Source organism: Toxoplasma gondii, chromosome VIII, assembly GCF_000006565.2.
Source record: "Toxoplasma gondii ME49 chromosome VIII, whole genome shotgun sequence".
Classification (NCBI taxonomy): Eukaryota; Apicomplexa; class Conoidasida; order Eucoccidiorida; family Sarcocystidae; genus Toxoplasma; species Toxoplasma gondii.
The window spans coordinates 6,454,268-6,478,835 of NC_031476.1; the positions used below are offsets into that span (position 1 = coordinate 6,454,268).

The following is a 24,568-nucleotide window of genomic DNA, read 5'->3' on the forward strand; positions in this document are numbered from 1 at the left end:
TCACACTTTTTTTGATTCTCACGCGCTTCGAATTAGCAAAGTGGGAGCAATCATTCTGTTCAGATCAAATTGATAAGATATACATTTCAGGGCAGGATGTTGGACGCCTGCGCCCGTCTGAGTTGGTTGCACATTCGCACCAACAAACAGCCAATGACTCTGACCATGTTTTCTTGAGGACGGCAAGACTAGGGGAAAAGTACCACTCGATTCAGTAATCCGGAACTGTGTGCTGCTTGCGCTCGTTATAGCGGGTCGTCAGCCGTTCACACACAATTTGCATACGCCAGTTGTACCGTACTCACCGCCAACTACTTTCCGGTAACATTCTCGTGTTCATCGCTAGCAGTAGCTGTTTTCTCTAGTCAAGTCTTTCTACAGTTGAATCCCAGCAGACGCATTGTTTATTGTAGGACGACACGGGCTGTGTACGTAGTAGAACTCTCAATTCCCTTCACGCAGGATATCACACCGTCACTACCACCAGAAGGCGGCGGAGCGAAACGGCGAGCAGGAGCCGACGTAGTCTGAACGAGCTTCAAGCCCGCATGCGTAGTAGTGCAGCAAAGTGTGCACCATATTGCAACCGAATCTAGACTGCAGCATGAGGAGAGTCTAGTGATGATAGATACCTTTGGTACCTATCTCGCTAGAACAGTGGCAGACTTTAACTGTTGTTGTACACCACTTCTGACTATCCGATTCTAGTAACTAAGCAGGGTTCGTATACATATGCAGAAACTCGTCCCTCTTTACTCACCGCGGATGGATTTCCTGCCATACCACTGGTATTGTTGGGCGCTTGAAACGGTTTCATCCTTAGCTTTTTTTTGCCGACCGGATTTTATGGGAAACAATTACTGCGGCGTGTCGCGGGCATGGTCTAGTGGCTATGACGTCTGCCTAACACGCAGAAGATCCCGAGTTCGATCCTCGGTGCCCGTATAGCCGTTTCCACCAGTTGCTCATGATTGAAGTGCAGCCACTTATTTTTGACGCACATAGTCATGATACATTCAGCAGCACGTATGGACTGCATGCCGCCACCATCCTTGTTTGGCAGTTGAAAGAGTTTTAGTGCTCGAATGATCTCTTAGAGTGACTGCTTCTGAAAGAGAATATTCGAGGCTGTTTTTTCGCCCCTGACTTTTTTTTCGTACAGTTATTGGTACCTGTCGCGGGCATGGTCTAGTGGCTATGACGTCTGCCTAACACGCAGAAGATCCCGAGTTCGATCCTCGGTGCCCGTATGTTCCCGGTGGGACACTCCTGTATGGCAACCAGTTCATAAAGGGTATCCGTTTTGCATGTGCACGATGGTTTCCCGATTACATAGTGCCACATCAATTTTATCTTCAGCAACTTCGCTTCAATGAACTGTCTCATATCCACGGTCGCGGGGTAATGCCTATGATACATGGCTCACATGCGTTCTAACCATGATCTCCGGTACCTCAGAAAAGAACACTTCAAATGTGCGCGTTCTCATGTGCAGTGAGACCTTGAAAGTGAGAAAATGCCACGGGGTTCTCGTGGAACCCGTCGGCAATCACTGGTAATCTGCAACAGCCAGATCATGAACTCTATTCCTTATGACATTAGGCTGCAGGTCCTCAAGTCGCCCAGAGGTTGTTGTAATTATAAAATTGATATGCTCGCAGAAATTTAAGTAGACCAGATTCGATCGTGAAGTGGGGACAAACGTGTGGGTCAAGATAGATGTAATCGAAAAGTGGAGAGCTTTACTATCCTCGTGAAATCAACACCTCCGATCAGCTAGGCGTCCGCACGCCTTTACTTTCAGTTTTCACTAGCGTTCCTTCCGGTGAGCATTCGATTTGTGCACATCTGGAACCGAGAGCTACGCAGAGTTCTGCTGGCGTTTCGAGTTCACTGCACCAGAGAAAAAACCTGGTCGCACGATGAAGGCGCAGCGCTACACTTGAAATCCGCCACTTTTCGATTAACATATTTGCTAAAGACTGTGTCGGTTCAAAGATCGTCGCGAAACCTGGCTTCCTACTCTGCCACAGAATTTCTAGTCGAAAAACTCTTCTCAGTTTTTGTGCCACTCTCCTTCAGACAGGGTACTCCCGATTGACATATCGGCGCGTAACCACGACGTTGCCTTCACCGGAATCTTTACCTGTCATATAGCTTATTGCAAAAAGTCTAAAAAACTCGTGGGTACTGTAGCGTAGATAATCCGTGTAGCGTTCTCCACGCATCTCAAGCATCGTTCCATACACAGTGACACGCCCTTTTAGATTCTATGACACTTTAGTCGCTTTCGAGAGGCAGCTGAATTGACCAATGGACCAGCAAAGAGTTTCTCAGAACCACTTATCACCCCGTGCTCCGACGTCTCACCTGTACACGTCCTTCAGCTTCTCGAGCAACTGAGACAGACAGAGACAGCAGCGACACAACTGGCCATGGACCGAAGCAGCGCAAAAATCAGCAAGATGATCGGCACTATTTCCTTTCCTATGTGAGAATGGATGTAACGCCTGACACTTGAATGCTTTAATAACCTAGCTACGGGCACCTTACGCTGGAGAAGCAAGAGTGGGCGTTATCGTAATATCGAACTAGGGAACAGCCTACTTGCTTGCTGGGAGCCTAGCGACATCCTTTGTTTCCTTCTACACCCACATTCTACACGAAAGGCTTTTCCACTTTAACAGCAGCCGGAACAAGCCTGACAGGCAGTTCCTCCTCCACGCCGCATTTCAACCTTCGCTAGCGCTTGTGTTCCCACTAAACGGATAAACACGAGCCTGAAAAACCAAACGGCGGCGAACTGTGTTCTTTGGAGTCAGTCGGTGTTTTCCTCTCTTACTTTTCTTCTTCCCTCACGGACACCGTCGAGATGTTCCTCGAGGAAATCAGCGAGCTGCCATACGTCGAAATCGAAAGGGATCTGTGGAGCGGAAACCGACGGCCAGGACAAGAAGGGACACAGACACTTGAGAAATCACTATTTTCAGAGTGAGCGCGAAGCTGACGTCGAGACACCCATCTCCTTCGTTTCCAGCTCCAACGCGCTTACCAGAAACAGTCCTCTCTCGACGCATGCATTGAACTCCGTGCCAATGATGAGAGGAATCGGAGTGGGGGGTCGTCGAAGCTCCTTGAGAAGGTTCTGAAGCAGCCAGCTGTGAGACTCCTTCTCCAAGTGTCGCCCACAAATGCGCCCAACAGCTTCCTGAGGCGGAGTCAAAGCATGCCATCGCCGGTTAGGAAAAAGGAAAAAGACGTTACCAAGCTCGAGGTCGAGGAGTCGAAATCGTGTCATCGTTTGTGCCACTACTTTCTTCAACGGAAGGGAATCCTCGAGGGCGCGAGCGAACAGAGCCGTCAACTACGGGATGAGTCCGAGAATGGGTTCACTTTCGTTCACCTCTTTTTGCGCTGAAGAGAGCGAAGGCGCAAAGAACACAAAGTCTGGATGGCTGCCGGCCTCGGCGACAGCCACACGCCTTAGGTGCTCTGCCAGCTCCGGAGGCGGCTCCGGCGGATCCGGACCGAATTTCTCGCGGACCTGAGGAAGTCAAGAGAGGGGTGACAGGGTACGACGGAGTGAGGCCAAGAAAAGAAGTGCGCCTTTTAGTCATGATCATTGGTCGAAAGATGTCACACGCGGTAGAGCAGAGGACTGAAGGTACACGAGAAAGGGGACGAAGATATGAGGCGACGACGAGCGCATCTATGAAAAGAGAGAAACGCAGGCAAAGTGCAGCCGACCGAAAGCAGTACAGAGAGCCAGGCTGCTTCTGTGCGCAGAGAGCAACGCGCCCAAGGGGGAAGGAAAAACGAGAGAGCACCACAATTAATAAGAGCAAGACGGTCAACCAAGAAGAACACACCATGGAGGACTGCAGAGATACGTCACTAACAGCACAACAGCAACAGAAAAAGTTTCAGGAGAAACGCTCTTTGCTGCGCGTTCGTCAACAGGCCACCAAGAAACCTGGGGGGTATTTCAGTTGGACATACGCGAAAAGAACAGACACGCCGTCAGACTCAGAGAAGAAGAGGACGCGGTACCTTTTCCTCTGCCTTTGACGCCACTTCCTCCAGCCGCCGTTTCCTCACTCGGCGATTCTGCAAGCCGAAAACGAACAAGTGCGTTCCTCTCTTCTTTTTGCGTAGGAGAGAAAGAACAAGCTCACTAAAGAGCTTGTGAAGCCGAGTGGACGGATTCCCGGCGTCCAAGAAAGGAACACAGAAACTTTTTGCTGGAAAGCGCCTCGCGTGGACACATGCGCACAAAACGTTCTGCTCGCGTAAGATGCATGTAGATAAGGCAGGTTCTGTCAACAGGCACGGGCGTCTGTAAAGGCGTTTCGGGGTAGTGCAGTGGGTGTTTATTGCCGCATCAGCGTCGACACAGATATCCCCATCTGTGAGGCCTCGTCAACACACAGTTGCAAATGCCAGGAACATCTCTGGTTGTCGAGTTGTAAGCATTTCCACGCAAATCGCCTCGGGAAGAATCAGGGAAGAGCCGCGATAAAGATGCAGGCGCTTCAAGCCTATCCCAGACGCACCTTGATGCGGAGCGCGCGCCTGGTAAGAGCAGCTTCTTGACGACGGAATTCTCTGTTCATCAACTGCGTGCGTCTGAGAGCAGGGAGAAGCACGAACGAAAGGAAGTGCATGGAAGCGTGAAGGCGGACACAGGGAAGTGAAGAACTCCCATCACACACACGGTAACGCACATACACAATCGTTGACAGGAAAGAGAGAGCCGAGGGTATCATAAATCGGAAGTGAAAGGCGGGAGACTAAACAAGATAAAGGAAACGAGGAGACCCTTCTCCTCTCACCCCAGTTAAGGTTGTTGGCCTCCTTTGTCTTGTCCCTTTGCCTCGCTGACTTAGAAAAGACGAGAACGACCACGCTCGCCCCGCTGCTTTCGTTCCCGTTTCAGCAAACGTCTTGAAAAGAGAGGCTGCTTAATTCTCTCTCTTTGTCTTTCTTCGCCTTCCTCTTTCTCCCGCCTCCCTGTTCTTCATTGCCTTCTCTTCTGGACTCAGAGCGACGCGGTGTCTTCGCCTTCGTTCTGGGCGTTTGTGCCTGTGCGGTGTTTGTGCATGCAGCTCCCTCACCGCGTGAGTTTTTCGTCTGGCTGGTAGAGGGCGGCCTTGAACATGACTTCGTCGGTCTGGGCGTCCCACAAGGCTTGCAGGCGATCTCTAAAGCGAAGACAGAAGACGCGAACGCGGTTCATCGAAGGAAAGACGAGAGTCGAACAGGAGCAGGCACACCTTGAGAAGAGCCGTCGGAGACGGGAACGCTTTCGTGCGAAGAAACGAACAGGTTGCGGCAAATACTGGCAAACGAGACCGACTCGGAATCGGGACAGCGTCACTGGTAGATCCTGGAACGACCGACAGCAGGGGAGAGCGCCGAGAAAACGAGAAGCCTAAACCCTCCGAGCGCAGAGAAGGGCGAAGTACATGCAGAAGTGTAGAGAGGGAAAGGAAGCGAACGCGTGAAAACAAATTGAAAAAAATCTTGAGGATGTGTTCCGCAACTGTGCCAGCCCAGCGAAGGCCCCACTGCGTCTGCTGGCTTCGTCGGTTTTCCCGCTCTGACCGAAGCAGTGTTCGTTCAGTGGCGGCGCAGAACCAAGCCGGTAGTGAGGTAGATGACAGTAGCCAGTCTCCCAGATCCGAATTATGTTTAACGCACAGGCCGGCATGCTTCGACGTGAGCAGACGCTCTGGGGTCGCGTCCTCGCTCTTCCCTTGTGGTCCTGCGGTCGCGAAGAAAGGATTCTGCTGGAAGTCGTTGAACTGGCCGCCTGGAGCCTCCACGGCCTCGACCAAAGAGCAGCACAAGCTGTACGCACACCGGTGCTCATGGAGCAACACGCAGAGATGCCAGCGAATGCAGAGAACGCGACGAGGAGACAGAGAGAAAGAGAGAGTCTGAACAACTGTGCGCGATTCCGCAGAAAGTGAAAACGAGCAGCCAGAAAAGTGAAAAGGCCCAGGGTCGTGAAGCGTGTGTCTGCTTCCCCTGAGTGCAATCTGTTGCAGGCTTCCCTTCTTCCTGTCTGAGAGCGACAGGATTAATGAGAGGCCAGACAGGCCGCGGCACGCGTGCCGACCACCGAGTTGACGGCGAAACTGGCCCGCAACCAAGATGGCGAGTTTCTGAGGTCGTTCTCACTTTTCGGTTATGTTCTCGATTTCGCTGCGAGATGGATGGAGCCCAATGGAGTGGAGCTGGATGCACACCGGACGAACGCGGCCGTCGAGGACGCGACCCGTGACCGTTCTGTAGGGAACGAAGAACGTCAGTTTCTTCGCCAGGAATGGGTCGCTGAGGGGCGAGGAAGGCAGCGGCGACGAGGCCAGCGGCATAGAAGTGAGCAGGTGCTCGAGACGGTCAATGTATGCATTCAGTTCAGACAAGGCGGCAGCGTTCACTCTTCGCGCCTCTTCCGGGAAGTCGACTGTGCGATCTGAGTCCATGCAGCCGCACACACTGGCATCTCAAAGGGTGCAGGCAAGGGAGGCAGTGACGACGCAGAGAAAAAAGAGAGTCCCGAAAATCCCCAAGTCACTACATCAAACGAAAACACAGTGGGAGCAGACACAAACGTTTGCTCCTGAAGAACGAGCAAGAGAACCGACCACGACAACATCACATTTGGAATGCAAAACTGCTGTCCTACACCATCCTTTATTGATTGTCCTGGACAGCTTCAGGGACAGGCGACACCGAGGAACAAGGAGAGAAAGTGGGCTGAAAGATGCAACCGCCAAAGATGTCTGGATGCGACGACAGAAGAAATCACTTCGCAGAAAGGAGAATGTCAAAAAGGGAAGCGCAAAACACATTTTCGATCACACATGACAGAAACATCAACCGCTTCAGAATAGTACACACACATAGCTTCACGAGCGTACACAAACATATATATATATATATACATATATATATATATATACGCAAATGCACATATAAATATATATATATATACATATATATATATATATATATATATATACATATATATATATATATACGCAAATGCACATATAAACATATATATATATATATACATATATATATATATGCTTTACAGGAGTGGCAAAGGCTCATGTCCGTGTACGGGGTGTGTGTGCGTGTGGTTCTGCGTGGTTTCCTTTTCTCTCTGTGTCTCTCTCGACGCCTGTCGCTGTTGTACATGGAAACATGCACAGCGGTCGCCGCCCAGAACGTCCGGAGGACGCAGCTCAGGTTGCTTGGCATTGGAGCCTCTTACTGCTGTGCAAGAAAAGGCGACGAAATAGAGTGCTCACCCGGATGGACGCAGAGAAGAAAAAACCGAAGTTCTCGGCGGAGAGAGCCAGGCCGCGCCTTTGAGGCCACCCGTGCTCCCGGCGAGCGGCGAGAAGACAACGACACAGAAGAGACACGGAGAAAAGAAGAGACAGCGGGCACAGCAGAGGAAGACCGAGACAGTGGAGACAGAGAGAGTGGGGTCTGACGCAACGGAGACAGAGACACTCGAGACAGAGAAGCGGCGGACAGAAACACTGGAGACGAAAACAACAGAGACGGAGAGAATGGAGAAGCAGAGGGCGGCGAATTCCAACTAGGGAGAGACGAAGACGGTCGCGGTATAGACGGGATGCAAGGTGCTAAACAAGAGCGAGGGAGAAAAGCAAAAGACGGAGAGCGCAGTGGAGCCGGGGAAGGAGACCACGAGGAAGAGTGAGACAGAGAACAAGAGGGCGAACAAGGAGGAGGACAAGAGGGAGAAGAAAGAGAATACGGAGACGAAGAAGCGAGTCTCCATGATGCTTGTCGAGGCGATGTAGGCGGCATCTCGCCTCGGCGAAACAAGCCAGGGAGGCGAGAACGGCCAGACTGCGTCGGCCTTTGTGGCCTGACTACTGGAGTCGGACGGCAGGACCTTCGAAGACAAGCAGTTGCGGACGGGGACGAAGAGTCGCAGGCCGATGCTACGTCTGGTGCATGCGACGCACATTCACAGCGGCAGTGCGGGGAAAGACGAATGAACGGGGTCTTTCCAAAGCACAGAGGAAGACGCGGCGAGCCGCATGCGCGAGGGAGTGAACGAGAAAGAGAAGACGCAAGTGTTCGCTTCTGGAAGGCAGCTACAGGACGCGCTGAGAGACACCGCACTGAGATTGGAGCCCACGAGAATTGAAGCAGTGGCGATAGAAGAGGATTCACCTTCTTCCTTTCTCTGTTCGTCTCCTCGGGAAGGGGAGACGCTTCAGTCTCTCCACGGAACCGCCCGGCTCCCCCCGTCGCCGCGGAGACAACCGAGTGCTCCATTCTCTCTCCCCAGGCGTAGTCGCCGACGCTCCCGAGAGAACGCAGGCGCATGCGCCGAAGAAGAGGCTCTCAGCGACGGTGAAACAACACGAGCCGACAAGCTGGTCACTAAGAAACGAGATTGCCTTCGCTCTCGCGAGACAAACACTGTCGGCAAGGAGATCGACGCAGCTGAGCTGCTGAAAGAAAAAACTACTCAGTAGTTGCCTCCTCGTTTGGCAAGAACGCTCAGCTGACGGCAGAAGCGAAGAGGAAAACGCAGCGAGGGGACGAGCGTCCAAGAAGGAGCGCGCGGCGAGCTCTGTGTGGCTCGGACATCTTCTCCTCAGGATCGTCTAGAGAAGAACCGCCCCGCTAAAAATCGCAGAAGTTCTCTTTCGTTTCACGTCTTCTGGAATTGGTTTCGAGGTCCTCTTGATCCAAAAAGAAGGCAGCCAGAACTTGTCACGGGCGACGTCTTCAGCTGTCCAGCACGCATGCTTCGTTCTTCAGGGAGCTGAATCGAAGCAGAAGAAGTTCTCTTCATTTCCTCGTGTTAATAAGGCCGACCTTTGTTTCTCTGGACAAAGCCGAAGGAGGAAACAGCTGCGATTCAAACAGCCTTTCGTTTGTGCAGCAGCACACTTGCGGAAACAGTCTCGTTCACACAAGCGACACCTTGAAAAAACACACATGCATGCACAAAAATACATACCTGGACATGTAGTTATACGCAAATGCACATAGGATAAATAGATATATGTACTACGGATCTATGAATAAACCTTGGATCACTCTCTTGGCGTCGTTTGAGACTGCATGCCGCTCGGGAACCTGTCGAAGCGCATGCGTAGGCCGTACACACTGTCTGGCTTCCTTTGCCGACAAGTGAGACGTATGATGCGCCCATGCCGCTTGAGACAAGAAACGACCGGGACGCTATGAGGAAAAAAACTACGTCTTGGTCCTCCTTTTCCTGGTCTGCTGTGCTGCCTTGGTTCGTCGACGAGGCGGCGCTCGCCAGGCTCGGCAGATCAGCTCGCCTCTCACGTTCAAAGCAAGGACGTATTCACTATAGTACGAAAATCACCTTTTTGCGTCTTGCCCCGTCGGTGAATTCAGTCGCACTTTTCTTCACCGGCAGGCGCTCGCGATTATTTGTTTGACCCGCCTGTTACTCTCAATCGAGTTCTTCGCATGTCTCCTCGCAGGTCATGCGTGAGATCCGGAGACTCGGCTGGTGCCTTGTCTGGTCTCGCTGCGCCTGCATTCTCCCATGTTCTTGGCGTTTTTGCTGTCGCGTGCTTCTCACCTTCACGACTTCAGGGAGTCTTTGTTTGTGTCTCTCCCCTTAGTTTCCTGTTGCACGGCTGTTCCTACTACCGTTTCGTTTTCGGCGCAGGTCTGGTCACGCTCTCGTGACTGCATTTCTGTTTCTTGTCGCTTCGGACGTTACTCACGCCTTCATCATGTTGGCGTTCGTCGCGGTATACATACACGGCACGGAGCTGCTTGCCCTTGTCGACACTGGCTCCGAGGCGACGCTCGTCTCGCTATTTCTCGTCAACTGCCTCAATTTGTCCATCAACAGAGAGTACCGAGGTTTCGCAACTCACCACACATCTTCTGCGTTGTCGTCGGCTGCGCCTGTCGTCCCTCCGCCTTGTCCTGTCCCTCCTGGTTCTTCTGCTTTTAGCTCGTCAGATACTGGCTCTCCTGCTGCACCATCTCGCGCGCTCTCACTGTCTAGTCGAGCTGCGGCAGGCAGAACTGCGCTGCACCTGAATGAGAACCAGACAAGAGGCGAGTCCGGTACCCCTCGGGCTTGTGAGTCTCAGGATGAGACTGAGGCGGAAAGCCAAGCGAACAACGAGGAAACAGAGACAGAGAAACGCGATCGTCAAGTCGAGCAGGCGGCGGCCGCCTCCCATCTTCCCGCGTCTCAAGTGTCTGTACACGGCGCAGGGTCGGCCATCGTTGGCCGAGTGGAAAACCTCCAAGTCACCTTTCCTGTTTTCTCTGTAGAGACAGAAGACCTCAACGAGCGATCAGTAGAGGCCACGACAGGCCCCCGAGAAACCAAGGAGACAGACGAAGAGCGACCTGCGCAAGCAGAGGCCACCGGCGCCATCGCATCTCAGAACCAGTCAAGAGGAGCCGAAGCTGCATGCGATCGGGAAGCGCCGAGAAACAGCCGTCTTGAATTTCGAAAGCCTTGCTTACTGCCAGTAATATGTGACGCCATCGTTCTGGAGGAACCTTCACAGCATTATCATTCGTCCCTGCCCCGCGCAGCTTCCTCCTCTACCCCTTTGTCTTCCTCTGTCCGGACTTCTTCTGTTTCTTCTGCTCGTTCGCCTTCTCCCGTTTCTGCTTCTTCGTCTGTTTTGCCTGCTTCACAGTTCTTGCTTGTCTTGGGGCTGGATGCGTTGGTGGCGCTTGACGCTGTCGTGGACCTTCCCCGTAGGCGGCTGTTGATTGGAAATGGCCGCTTTGCAGCTACGCTCTTCTTCGGCGACCCTTCGGCGTTAGGTGCTTATCTGAGATAAGCGAGATTTGCTGGCAACATTCTCCAGGAGCAGCAACCTGCTTGTGCTTGTGAAGAATATTCTAGTGGACGGGTTCTGTGCTTGTACTAAACTAACAGTGTTAATGAATACAGCTTCCTAGCGAACATGAACACCACTAGGATACTGAAGACCAACGCTGTTTTTGGCGCTTCAGAAGAATACGAAGAGTCGAACCTTGACAGAGCTGAGGTTAACGTAAGCCGAGGCCGTAGAGACAGAACGGAGAGGCGGTTACGCATCTACCAGAGGAGAGTGAGAGTCAGAAACGAAACGCGACACAGAACTCGAAGCAGGCCACGAAGCAAGGCGATGGGAGTCACAAAGATGAACTTCCAAACACACACAGTATTCTAGAGCCCATAGCGAACCGTCCGGTGCTGCACGAGTTCTGAGGTGCGGGAGAATCGCGGCAGCTACAAAGCGTCTGAAAAAGTGAAGAATTCGCTGCTGCGTGCTGTTCGTTTCTAGGTTTCACCATCAGAGGTCCCAGCATAGCTTCAGTAACGCTGTTCCCAGATGATTCGCCACTGCGAGACTGTTATCTGTTAGATTTCTGACGAACGCAAAGGCTACGTGTCGCTGCGACTCACTTGCATGCACCTGAACGGGATGTGCAAATTTCTGAATCACACGTTCCCAGAGCGGATCGGACTGTCCGAGAAAAGCGCGCGAGACTGGAAACGGGAACAAGCACAGGAGCAGGGCCGCGCTGTGAGGTGTTCACATGGCATTCTGTGTGCCACGCAAAATCGTCGTTGACGCTGCCGCACGAGTAAATAGCCAATGAATACTCTCCTTCCTATTAAAGTGCGAGGACGCCACCGTAGTTCGACGATAGGCGACTAGCATCAGAAGCCAAGGATTTGGAAGAACGGAGTATACAGCGTCGGGGATTTGATTTTGCGCTGCGGTGTTGTTTGCCACGTTGGGCAACCTTTTCGGGCGGCTGTCTATCCGTTCTACTGTGTTTGAGGCATTGGATCTGAACGTAGTTTGCAGCCCCAAGCAGCCCTCCAATAGATGTTCTACTGTTGCGAGTGATTTCCGTATCGTTACAAAAATCAATAATGCGGCATCTCAGTGAACCAGAAGCAACGGTCTCGCACGTGCCGGTCTGTAACATAAGCACAACTCTGCGCTGTATCCGCGAGCTAACACGTCCGCTGCTTCTGCATCTCCGTGGATTTACTGAAATGTCTACGAGCAGAGACTACCCCTTCTCTCGTCGCGCTATCAATATGAGATGCTCAACTGGTTCTTATGCCACAAACGTAACTTCTCTAACATTGTCAAAGTGGGTTTTGGTTTGGTCACCAAAATAGTTTCTGCGTTGTTTGGCTCTGCAGAACTACCAAGAGATCGCATCTGACAGCGAGATAATGTGGTACGACGCAAACGACGTCGAGTTCGATTTTAACACTGCGGACGTGTCCCCTTTACTGATCCGATCTTTTGCTCGGGCTTATCTGTTAGGAAAAGTGGGACGCCACACTGGCAAAGTGAGGGATCTTCGCTGAACAACGATATTTCGACTAAACGCTTTCTTCCATCACACGACATAAACACATTTCAGGAGGGACGGAACGACCGACAGCGCGTGCCTTCTCGCTCCAACAACTGTTTCTCTAGAGTGCCTTCCTCGTCATACGTGTTCACGACAGCAACAACGAAAGAAAAATTGGTTCGAAGAGGTTGCTGAAGCTAAAACGAAAAAGAACCTCTGTGACTGGGAAATCGGAAAACTCAAGGGTGAGGACGGAGGAATGGCTGCAGCGCAGCAGGCCGATCCACGCGTGAGGCGAACATAAGTCCCTGCATGCTTCTAGGTACGGAAATAAGATGCACAAGAAAACGTCCACGAAGACATATGCGTACGCATACTTACCGGGTGATACTTCCTATGCGCAGCTGATGCAAATGGCTGAGCTTTTTCTCAACGGAGATACGAAAGTCTCACACGTGACAATCCAAGGTTACGAAGTATACGGGAAGCTCCCTTTGCACCGAATGATCCTTTTTTCTGTCACGCGAACGATAATGCTCCTCTCCTTGCTGTGGCTGTCGGCGAATACTAGTCACTAAAAAAAGCGGAGCCTCCGAAAAAAAAGGTCGGAAACACAGCCGCCGGACAAGCGACGCCACAATCGAAACAAGAGGATTTGTTTTTCAACTGCAAATCCGTGTTGCTAATGAGGACCCTGAAGAGCAGCCTTAACCCCTTCACAATCCCCTATATAGCGCGATCGTCACGGAACCAATGCTATACAGAGAGACGCCCATGCGCATTATGCGTCCAACACAGGGTTCAGTTCTAATGAAGGCAGAAGATTGCACTGAACACCCGTCTCGCGTACACCGAATCAACTATTTACATGCCAGTAATTTTTGTTTGGAGACTACCGTACACGGGAACGAAACATCCTTTGCTACGTGTGTGCATGGCAGACGATGCCTTTCGACTGAAGTCGGGGCAACTTATCACGAAAAATACCCGACGGGCGTTCCCTACAGAACGAGAACACTAGAAAAAAGTCTACCACTGTTTTTTGCTCGCCCTCACTTTTATATGAGAGCACGGCAATCAGCATTTTCGAAGACGCGATTCTGCTTGTCACAGCCACCCGAAGCCAAAATCATCTACTGCAGACCACACCGTATCGACAAATTACACGTACAAAGACTCGATGCACATATGCAAACGGACATATAAACATGTAGCGAAGTGTGAGAAGCGGATAGCAGTGAACTATAATGACCTCAACAGCGACGAAATACCTCAACCCATCTGCCGAATCACAACTGTGTTCGCATGCCGGACGATCTGTAAAAATGATACCCATTTTCAACAGAGGTTCCTCGAACGAAGGCGGCAGCGGGCACACACACAGTCATGAGAGGCACTAATCCGAACTTAGTTGGACTGTTGTTACTGAAATGGATTTACGGTCTGTTGGTGAAGTCGGTTGAGCTGTCCGTGCACTCCCGACCGACTCGACTGTGTTCCCACACGGATCCTCATCCGTGACCGAGACGCTCACAAGAGCCTTTCTGTATTATGCTCCGTAAGACATGCACGTGGAGTGAAGAACTAGGCTCCCTATTGTCCCACACTGCCCGTGTCCGGCATTCCGTTGTCGACGCCTGGCCTGCGGGCTTGGCTAAGAGCGAACACGGAGAAACAACGGCGAAAAAACTTGTCACGGCGACCAGCTGTGTGGCGAAACAGAATAACGACCCTCGTTGCCGGTGTGTTTCTGTCTGAAGTGATCCAACACCGTAGTTGAATATCTGTTCCCGTCCAGTGAAACTTTCTCCAGCAAAGACACCGAAAAGTCACGACACACGGAAAAAACACTCCCCGCCATTATCTTCCCTGTTTCGCTCGCGGCACGCTGCCGCATACAGTGACCCTGCCAAAAATGCAATGCCAATGCCAGCAAAAAAAAACCGGAAAGCCAGCAGGCCAAGACCTGAAGCGCCATCTTCGTCAGTTACCCTGTAGAGAAACACTCGTTGCAGAGCGGCAATCCTACCGCCTCCCTCTCGCCCCTGTGCGGATTCATCCCTTCGAAATGCGCTCCAAAGCCTTGTTTTTCGGACAAGACATATCTCCCTTTTCATGAGAGAGTATACCAGCAGTGCACTTCCGGTATGGGTTCTTCCTCTGTCGTCGATGACTCGGTTTTGCCTGACGGAAGAATTCGGACAAGGCCGCCCCGGAAACGCATCCGAAATACGGGAAGCGGGAGGTACTCTCCCAACACCTCTTCGGAAGCGACTTCGTCGCATGCGGGTAAAGAAAATACCATCGAGAGAGCCCGTACCCTGTACAATACATACCCAATCTAACCGCGAAAAAACCCAATCTAACCGCGAAAAAACCCAATCTAACCGCGAAAAAATCCTTCACAGAACCATTCGTAGACACAAGCAGATGAACGAGGTCGTACTGGGAACAATGACATGTCGTTCCCCTTTCCACGTGTCGACAGTCTGTACACAAATACGTTTAGCTGTTTAAGGTCGCATATATTCTAGCCCGAGACTCGCTGCAACAGCAGACGAAGCGAGAACTTGATGAAACGCTGCACAACCCACACGATCCACAGTTAGGCCTTCGCTCTGACAGGCCTTGAGCAAAGAACCTCTTGTCTGCCTAAGACAGTGGTCGAAGGAACAGACGAGACATGGAGCGCGCCACAGAAAACATGCGGCTGCACCTTTGCGCATTTAAAAAAAACACCTGGGATAGAGCCCTAACATCCCGCGGCATACAACGCCGCGCATGGAGGCCTGCGATATACCGTATAAAGACTCGAAAGCCCGACGCGCAGCTGTCAGACATCGTTCCACATCGGAGTGGCCTCCGCCGCGTCTTCCCTGCACGTGACCTTCGTGTCTCTCCAAAGCCGGGCGAAAACGGCCGTCGTCCCCTCTCTAGCGCACGGGAAGTGAGACGCGAATCCTTCGTGACCATTTCACACGAAACGCAACTACGATGCATGCATGAACGAAAGTGAGATACGGTATACGTTTCGTCGTTTCGCAGAGGCTTCAAGACATCCGGGGGGGGACGCTTACACAACGCGCGAACTACAACGAGCTAAACAAAATGAACTCGCTGCTCGATACGATGTCCCTTTCCTCGAGCGTGCGGCCACATGGTGCGTACAGTCGCGCAAAGCAACGCTGCCTTTACGCTGAAATGAATGTCGCATGCGTTTTTTAACTGCACGTAGCCTGTGAGCTAGCCATCGTCGTGGCCTGCCCGATCGACAAGTGTTACCTCGGACAGCCGGCGACAATCGTCGCTTTCTGTTCGAAGTCATTTGCTTATACTCAGCCCATTGTCCTCCAGAACCAGAGACCCGAGCACGACTCTGATTTTATCCTGTCTTCAGTGTTTCCTCGCTGTTCCTCCACACTTTCGCAGAAGTGTCTCCTTGCCGCTTTGAGCCATGTTCGACTGAGCGTCTACGTTTTCGTCTTTGCCTGCGTGCTGACCAGCAACCCTATGCGGTGCGTTGTGGGCCAGCACTGCAACGGGGCTTGTAATGTGCGTCATCGCTGTTGGAGTGCCGCTCTGCTTCAGTGTCGGGTCTCCAGAGGAGATAGAGACACATGTAAGACCCCGACAGTGCCCGCTTCTCTCCTCGCCCGTTCGGGCGAAAGGCGAATTCGGAAACACAGTAACGGCGAAAAGACGGCGTTCTTTCCATAGCTGCAACTGGTCGCCTCTGTCCGGTCTCAATAACGGCCTTGCCTGCCTTCAAGACCCCAGCAGAGCACACAGCCGGTCCAACTCCGGCGGCTTCTGCTTCCGTCAAACTCGAGTGCGGGGTAGCGCCTTCCCGCCCCGACGCGCGTATCGGCAGTTGACGGTTGATAGGATAACTGTTGCCTGTGAATGAACTGCTGGTGCAACACCTCGACCTCCTATTGTCTCACCATTTGTTGAAGAACATCATCAGATACGCTGTGTATATAGGCTCCTCGGGCACTTGATCATACGCCACTTGTGTCAAGGGAACTCGCCACGGCTCGAGCTTTGTCCCCGCCTTTCAGTGCACACATGGACGCCGGAACAGGGGTCCCCGCGAAGCAGTTGAAGTGGAGCTGCCGGTCTGACAAAACACATATGGACAAGGACGAGAAAGTTGAGGAAGCTTGTCTACGCTCCGCTGGTGTGTACGCGCCACACCGTTGAGCGTTTCGACTGTCTGCTGTCTTTTAAACTAAGTCTAAACCCGCTAGTCCGTCCAGACGTCACACACAACTAGTCGAACCCATGTGTCTGCAGGAAGAAAGAGGCGAGCGTCGAATTTCCATCCCTCTTTCTGCAACGCTGGACACTCTGAGCTCTTTGCCCTTTCGAGCGTACACTAGAGAAAACGCGATTTAGCAAGGTGTTCTGCTGCTTGCAGAGCTGACAATGAAGCCCGCATTACCTTCACATTAGTGCATGTAGCTCTATAGGTTCCATTTCTACGATAATTAGTCTTCTCTGAACCGTGACCACGAACCAACATTTCTGTCTATCACGACACTTTCGAGTATAAGGGGGCAGTCTGCCTCCATTCCCTCCACTTAAAACACTGAAACCACCACAGTGTACAAGGTAAAGATGTTAGCAGACAAGGTTGTCCCGCTTACTCCTTTCCTTGTGTTGTCGGCGCGTTCCTCGGATGCAGGAGTGAGGGACGGACCGGGACCGGCGCTCTTGGGTGCTGCGCCTTCTCCCCGCCCGCACACAACCTGGGCAGCCGCTTGCTGAGAACTCGACGCGAGACTCGAGAAAATGGCGGCGCAGCCTTCTCTTCTCTCTCGATCAATCCCGCTGGATGGGGGGGGCAAAAACCCTGGCCCGCCAGACGTAAGCATGGACACATCGGTCCGCTTCACCCGTCGCTGAGAAGCCTTGAAGGTGGGAGGCGGAGGGGCGACAGCGTTTCGGCCACCGTTGCTGAAGTCATGCACGGACTTAACATTCGGGCTGGACTCCCGTTGAGACAACGGAACACCGTCCTGCTCAGATAGGAAAGGAGAGCACGACGGCGGCGACGGACCTGAGCTTCTTCCTTCTTCCTCTGACAGCCCATGCGTACTCGACCCCGAAGAGCCGAGAGGCCAAGACCTAAGTCCTCCACTCACCGCTGTTCGTTCCCGCTTGGGTGACGTCGCGCATGCAGGACCACTGGCGGCTTTTCCAGCGAGTGGTCCCAGGACTTCCGTGCGTCTCGCAGCATCAGCGATGTCCTTGAGAGAGGCCTCAAGAATCGAACTCGTTGTTGTTTCCTTTGTCTCCTCACCCTCATCTCGCTTCAAGGACAGGCCTTTGGCAAGCTCCGGTCGCGCCGCGGTCGCTTCGTCGTTGGCCTCGGGTCGGCCAAGCCGCGGCGGGACCGGTGCACTTCCGTATGGGGCACCAGTTAAGTTGCTCGAGAGAGCTGCCGAGGGTCTCTGACATGATGACATACAGTCTCCACGTTCACGACTGGCTTTATTCACCGCTGGGGCACCCGAGAAAAAAAACGACATGGAAGACGGAGCATCCTCAAGCGAAGCCTGACGTGAGGGCGAAAGCGAGTCCACACCTGTGCTGTGCAAAGGACGTTTGGAGTCTTCGGCGCCGAGTCCAGGTGCAGTCGCATTATGACACTCGCCCTTGTCTCTCACAAAGCCTTCGCGTACTCCCATTTGGCCCCCTCTCTGTGCTGCCTCCGTTGTTGCGTTCTGCCCTGTCTCATTCTCCCACTGCTTCGCGTCTTTGTTCCCTGTCTTCTGGCCTATGCATTCTGCATGCAGACCCTTCGTCTCCTGCTTCCAGGAGACAAACATTGGCGGGATCGGCAATGAAGGACAGCCCTCTCCTGGGGTGCTTTCTTCGGCCTTCTGAACTTCCTCCACATCTCCCCTTCCGCGGTCGTTCCAGTCGGCAAACCCGTCCTCTAGCTTCTCTTCACTTCTCCCTGTGCCACTGACTTCGCCCTGTGCTCCTCCTGCTTTCTCTACCGACCAAGCCTCCGCCTCGTGCTTGCGAAAGAACCCTGTCGGCGACGCCAGCATCGACACGCACTGCGCGAGCTGGTGCACGATAGTCCTCGCCGTTCCACATTCTCGGACTTTCGAGGCACTGTCCCTTGTCCCAGCCTTCAGGGCGGCAAGGGAATCGGACCCGGAGCTGCTTGGGTTTGCTTCGTCCGCTTGAGGGCTTGAGACCGCCCGCGTTCCGCACTGGTCGCGAAACTTACCTTTCTTGCCTCTGGATAAGAGACAGAAGTCCGAAGGCAGCGCAGATGTGGAGCCCAGAGATGCTGAAACATCTCGAGTGTGCGGATTTAGGCTGCCTCCAGTGCTGGACATCCCCTCCTCTTTCGTGTGGCGGCGAGCGAGGCTCACCCGTCTGGGAGAAAAAGCCTCCGCCGACAGAGACGGACTACGTTCCGCCGGTGTCATCTCGGCTTTCACTTTTTGGCGCGGGCCATCGGCCGTTTGCAAAAAGCTTAGGTCTATCGAATCCGGGCGGTCTCCAGGCAACTCGGTCTTGAAGAACGTCGCAGCCCCTTCATTGATGCCACCACTGCTGTGGACGGTGAACCGCAAAGATGTGTCATACTTTCCCTGATGACTGAAAGCGAGGCTGTTCTGCTGAGATAGCAGAGTTCCAAAAAGCCGGTCGGACCCACCTGAGAAGGCTTCCCACTCCCCCATATGGAAGTTGTCTCCAGGCCCGGACGGGCTGACGGCCGACCCTTGAAGAGGAGGCCGCGTCTTCTCTCCTGAGTTCCGCAACGGGTTTGTAGGCGCTACTGCATTCCCTCCTTCGGTGCTGTGGCCGACGGGAGGAAGGTGACAAGCGGAAGCTGTCGGCGCTGGGAGGCCCTGCGCTGTCTCTCGCATATGCTGAAGCAAAGTGACTGGATTTCCATTTGCTCCCACGCTATTGTCTGCTTCCTGCTGAGTGGGCGAGAGTTTGGAAGGCTGCTGCGAAAGAGCAGCTACGAGAAAATCTCGCAAGGTGAACGAGTGCGTCCCTCCAGATGACACAGACGGGCCTTTCGCTCCGGACCCAGCTTCGGGAATCACACTGGTGGAACTCGCCACGGAGGGGCCACGAAACACGGCCACTTGGCTGCTCTCACCCCTGTCTACTGTTACATGCGCCCCACCTCGCTCGCCTTTGTTTTCCTCTTGAGAGGGCGCAGAGGTCTCTTGACTAGACTGCGTGAGAAGAAGCAGAAGCTGCTGCTTTTGGACGAGCGTCATCGTGCTGAAGGCTTGCTGGAGGAGAAGTTGCTGCTGCATCGTCATGCCCCCTTTGCCGCCTACACCACTCGTTGCCAAAAGGGAACAAAGCCCTGCGGCCGTGACCGTCAGAAAGGGATCAGAAGTGGGAAAGGTTCCTACGGACCCGAGCCCGCCCCGAGAGCTGCCTGCAGGGCCACTTGAGGTAGAGGAGCAGACCGACGCCGCAGACATGAATGGAGAGCTTGCAGAGCCCGTTACACGTCCTGCCCCGCCGCGGCTAGACTGCGGACCCGCCACAGCGCCGCCCAAGAAACTTCCGCCGAGCTGACCCAGAGCCGTGGGGACCGCGGGCGGGAGACTTCCAAAGCGTTGGACTGGCGACTCGGGGACCGAGTAGGGGAAGGGCAACTGCTGGGCGGCAGGGGCTCCAGGGGAACCTGGCCCGCGTTGCGCCAAAGAGGCTGGAGAGACATTCACGGCAGGGCCAGAACCCACCGTAGTGGTACAGGTACTGCCGCCGCACCAGCTGCGGGCAGAGGGCAACCCGCCACTCGTGGAAAGCCCTGTGCTGATGAACGGGCTCCCAGGCCCGGGGCCGTCCCACATCATGGGGCAACTTAGAGCCGGGCTCCAGCTCGGACTTGGACTCGGACTGGGGTTGCTAGCAATCGTCTTGAGCGCAGAGGCAAGCAGATGTTCTTCGCCGTTCTTCAGCTGAATCTTCAGCGCCTTTCCCGCCACCACAAGCCCGGACAGCTGCCTGAACGCTTCAATCGCGGCGCTCGTGTTGTCGTACGAAACGAAACCAAAGCCGCGGTTGTAGCTGCAGCATGACAACAGAGTCGAGTTCGTATTGCTGCTTCCGATTGGGCCACCCGAGGGAAAGTTCGACGAGGGCTGGACGACCGACGACGCAGGCGGCACGCGAATTCCAACGACATGCCCAAACTGGCCAGCCAAACTCATCAGCTCCAACTCCTTCCAGCACGCGGGGATGCCGTAGATGAATAAATTCGCCCCTAAAAGGACAGCAGAAGGAATACACACAGCGACACTGACATCACCTCGGATTCGACCCAAAGTGACGAGACGGAGAGCACCACTGCAGATACAAAGGAGCGCCTCGTTCCCCAAATGAAACGCGCGGACAGCCTGCTCGTCTCCTGTTAATGCAGCGTGTACTCAGTGCAGAACATCGACGCAGCTCGCCGGTCGCCTTGGCCGCCTCAGACCCCGTCGGCTCTTTCTTGTAGGGGACCCCCTTTTGTCGCTCCGAAAGTGGACACGCACCTGGAGGTCCGTCTCTGAGGAGCGTGAACGTTGTTTTCCTCGCCTGCTCTTGAATCACTCCGGGGTCAAGCACACAGCCCTTTCCTTGCACTGTTCGCAGGCCCGGGATCGCCGACACAGGGCCCAGAGCTCCCAGGGCAGCTAGCACGCCTGCTGCCGCATTCGGCTGATTGTCGCCTTGACCTGCTGCGTTTATTCAGACACATACCACAAAATACTCAATCATTTTAACTTGAGAAGTTGCCCTGTTTACACGCGAGAAAACTAGGCGCCATCCCTGATCAAGTATTGCTGCATCACCGAACCAACATCAGCTCCTACCGCTCGAAGAAAAGGCAACTGCCAACGGGGTTGGACTCCTGGTGACAATTAAATGTGCGTGTCCCTGTCCCTCTGCAATCCGCATATAAGTACATGTGCACGAATCGCTCTTCGCTTCTATCAAACGTATGAATGCGACAATGTGGAGCACACACACGATGGTGCAGCATCCCCTTCTGCCGCGATGAAGCTCACCTAGGCTGGTAGTACCGGAGGATGTTGGACCACTTCCCTCCGCGAAATCCGCATGGTTCCACCCAGGCTTGAGAGTCGAACTGGAGAGCGAGGAAGATGAAAGCTGGCCGTCCAGCATACGGTCGACTCCTCGCGGAGGTGTGTGGCTTCCTCGGCCTCCAGTCGCCAACCCGTCAGACGACGGCACATTCAAGCATGGCATGTCCATCTTCGTTAACGGCAAGCGAGTTAAAGGAAAGTCCTTCGCACAGCGGCAGCTAACGAGACGATGGAATTCTGCATGCTGCATGGCAAAGATAGAACGCTCAAAAACGACCGCTTTGTTGGCCACTAGAGCTTCTTCTTGTTGCGTCCTGTTTCGCACGAAAGACACAGAGACTCGAACCAGGAGAAAAAAAGACGAAATCAACACATCTTACGTGGATCGGAATTCCCGCCGAAACCTCCGGACATCCCTACCACGAAGAACTGGGTTTGTACCCTTCAAGGACTCTGGTAGGCACCTGGCTTCATGGTGGTTAGTAGTTCATCAGTTCACAAGGCTACGACACATGAACAAAGTTGCAGTTCATCCACGCTTTGTCCTCAACCACGTGTTCAATGCTGTGTGCGCCCTGTTTTGTCTCTTTTGAGCCTTCTCCACGCCTATCTCACAAACCCCCCATGCAGGATTTGTCATCTGCCCATTCCCTGGCGTCCGCAGCCTTACCTCAAACGCTCGTTTCCCGTGCATTGCGCCGACGGCCCGATCAGCCATGGTTGAAGTCGCGAAGATGATGTAGGCGTACGCCCACCTGCCCGGTTGCGGATCGTACTCGAGTCCGATGACAGTGCCGTACCTCTCGGCTAGCCTTTTGACAGCGGCCCTTGTGATGTCTGGAGGAATATTTCCAACAAACGTTCTACCGGGTTGTTGGGGAACTCCCTCACTGCCTCCAGGAGGACAGAAATTGCCGTGGGCGCCGACGCCGGAGAAGCGCGAAGCGGAGGCCGGGGGACGCAGTCCGCATGCGCTCGAACGCAGTGCAGGATGCAACAGCGGCGAGCATGCAAGTTTCATTGACGCCTCGCTTCCACTCGAGTTGTCGCGGTCCCCTCCACCGGCGTTGCTGGTGCCCGCCGAGTCTACGCCGAGGGAAGAGCCGCCAAGGAGCTGAGAGAGATCGGGGAGAGGGTGCCCGGGCAAGCCTAGAGTGCCGGGGACCGTACGGTCGAAGCCGGCGGGGCCTATCGCGCTCGAGAGCGAGCCCAACTGAAGCAGGTGCTGCAAAGGAAGGGGCGAGACGATATTCGCCAGATTTTGGCCCAGACCAGGGGGCAAACCACTCGATAAGTTCGCTCCCGCATACGGAAACGCCGGGCTCATGCTTTCAGTCGGCCGAGAATGTGGGGACGCAGCCGACACGGTGCCGTGGGAAGGGCAGGTCGTCGACGAGGAGACCAGAGAGGGAGAGCGGCGCGGCGAGGACGCCCCACCGGGGTCCCCTGGGTGCCGAGCATGAGCGACGGGGAAACAGGAAACGGGAGACGCCACCGCAAGAGGGTTGCCTCCGTTCTCGTCGGAGAAGGGCGACCTACCGAACGGCCCCACCCCACCCGCCGCCTGGATTTCGCTTCCAGGGTGTCCGGGCGTCCCAGGAAACGAAGGCTGGAAAGAACTTGGAGGAGACAGCGATGCGGCAGCCCCTGCAACCGAGGCACCAGGCCCCAAACTCCACATCCCGCCCGCCTCGTGTTGCGCTGCGGAGGCCTCGGCGGCTCCTGGGGGTGGGGGGAGAGGAAGCCGCTCCTTTAGCTCGGCACCTGAATCCGTGAAGCCGAGGGCAGACGCGTTCTGGGGAAGCGGCTGGAAAGTCTCAGGGAAGCAGAAGTCCTCACTGATAGTTTGATGCTGCAGCGTTTCCTGCTGTGCTGGGTGTCCAGGTCGATGGTCAGGCATATGGCGACTGAAGCTAGAAGTAAACCCGACAGCCGGGGAGCTGCCACTGGAGCCCAGATAAGCAACGGCGCCCTGCCCGGGAGGTAACGCGTGTTGGCGTCCTTTGGTCGCGCAGAGATTGTAGCTCGTCGGAGTCCCACTGACCGACGGCGCGGTCCCCCAGGACGAAGAAATAGAGAAGTAGTCGAGCGAGCGGGAAGGCGCCGAAGACACTAATGCCGGTCCGCGGTTGCCGCTATACGTTGGCGCTGTCGTGTCTTGGGAGAGGGAGAGACAGCCGCTGTGGGGGGAACCCATGGTGCCGGCGCCCTCGTCTTCACAAGAACTTAGCTCTTCACGAAATACTGGAACATCTGACGCCAAGGGGTGCGGGGACGTAAATAAAAAGGAGGGTAGGTCGCAGCCGGTGTCGGCACAAGGGACCTTGCTTGCAGCGTCTAGGGGGCGCTCGCTGAGCCCCATGATTGTTCGTCGCGTAGTGCCACTCTCCTTGTCTTCGTCCCGCTCGTGACCTCTGTGCAAGTTACCCCCCAAAGACTCCCACGGGCGCACCGACTGAGTGCTTCCGCCTCGAAACACCTGGTCAAATTCAGGTTCGCCGTCGCCCTCAACGAAAGCAGCCCGCGCCTCGCCGACTGGGGCCTCCACACGCGTGTCTGTACCGCGGGCTCCAGGTGACACTTCGCCCACACCGTCTTCCGCAAGGCCCTTTGGAGGCACGACTTCCTTCGACTCCAGTTCAAACTCGGATTTCCCTGCGCACAACCACGCGGAGGATCCTCTCATATTTTGGACGGCGGCCTCAGAGCGGAATTCCTGTTTCCGGAAGGCTTCTTCTGTTCCAATGTCTCGAGATCCCCGTCGACAAGAATCTCCACCGTCTTCATCCACCATGATATCTGTTGACACAAGCTGCTCCGACGGATTCTTCCACCTTCCAGGCTCTTGTCATTTCACACGGGAGCAACCTCTTCAGAGCTGCCAAGAAGGCCTACAAGGCTTTGAGCTGCCTTCAGTCGGAAGCGACTCACAGAACGCACCAAAGGAATGCGTTTTCCAGGCTGGTGACTCTGGTCTGTCTTGGCCCCTGCTCTCACACAGCCTGCCTCTCGTTCTGCAGGCACGAAGATCGCCGGCACTACGTTCTCGCCACATGGAAAGCGCAGAATGGGGAAGCGAACAGAAGGACACAGAGGGC

The 24,568-nt window shown here is 54.3% G+C and overlaps 3 protein-coding genes and 2 non-coding genes across 5 annotated transcripts; 3 read left to right on the top strand and 2 right to left on the bottom strand.

The window, feature by feature from the left end:
- Window positions 1-872: 872 nt before the first annotated feature.
- TGME49_268420 lies at window positions 873-945 on the top strand. The gene has a single exon. It is a non-coding gene; the product is annotated as a tRNA-Val (tRNA).
- Window positions 946-1,177: 232 nt separating this feature from the next.
- TGME49_268410 lies at window positions 1,178-1,250 on the top strand. Its single transcript has one exon. It is a non-coding gene; the product is annotated as a tRNA-Val (tRNA).
- Window positions 1,251-2,366: 1,116 nt separating this feature from the next.
- TGME49_268400 (hypothetical protein) lies at window positions 2,367-8,379 on the bottom strand (the record flags this gene model as incomplete). The annotated part of the gene is made up of 10 exons (XM_018781504.1): window positions 2,367-2,399; window positions 2,843-2,923; window positions 3,053-3,208; window positions 3,404-3,544; window positions 4,051-4,107; window positions 4,554-4,626; window positions 5,115-5,201; window positions 5,701-5,850; window positions 6,184-6,478; window positions 7,323-8,379. 10 exons carry the CDS (start codon window positions 8,377-8,379, stop codon window positions 2,367-2,369), a joined length of 2,130 nt encoding a protein of 709 aa, XP_018636540.1.
- Window positions 8,380-9,274: 895 nt separating this feature from the next.
- TGME49_268390 (hypothetical protein) lies at window positions 9,275-10,856 on the top strand (the record flags this gene model as incomplete). Its single annotated transcript, XM_002365505.1, has 1 exon — window positions 9,275-10,856. The coding sequence occupies exon 1, from the start codon at window positions 9,777-9,779 to the stop codon at window positions 10,854-10,856; it is 1,080 nt and encodes a 359-aa protein (XP_002365546.1). The 5' UTR covers window positions 9,275-9,776.
- Window positions 10,857-16,438: 5,582 nt separating this feature from the next.
- TGME49_268380 (RNA recognition motif-containing protein) lies at window positions 16,439-24,264 on the bottom strand (the record flags this gene model as incomplete). Its single annotated transcript, XM_018781503.1, has 5 exons — window positions 16,439-16,501; window positions 17,031-20,644; window positions 20,916-21,101; window positions 21,432-21,714; window positions 22,141-24,264. The coding sequence occupies 5 exons, from the start codon at window positions 24,262-24,264 to the stop codon at window positions 16,439-16,441; spliced, it is 6,270 nt and encodes a 2,089-aa protein (XP_018636539.1).
- Between the last annotated feature and the right edge of the window lie 304 nt (window positions 24,265-24,568).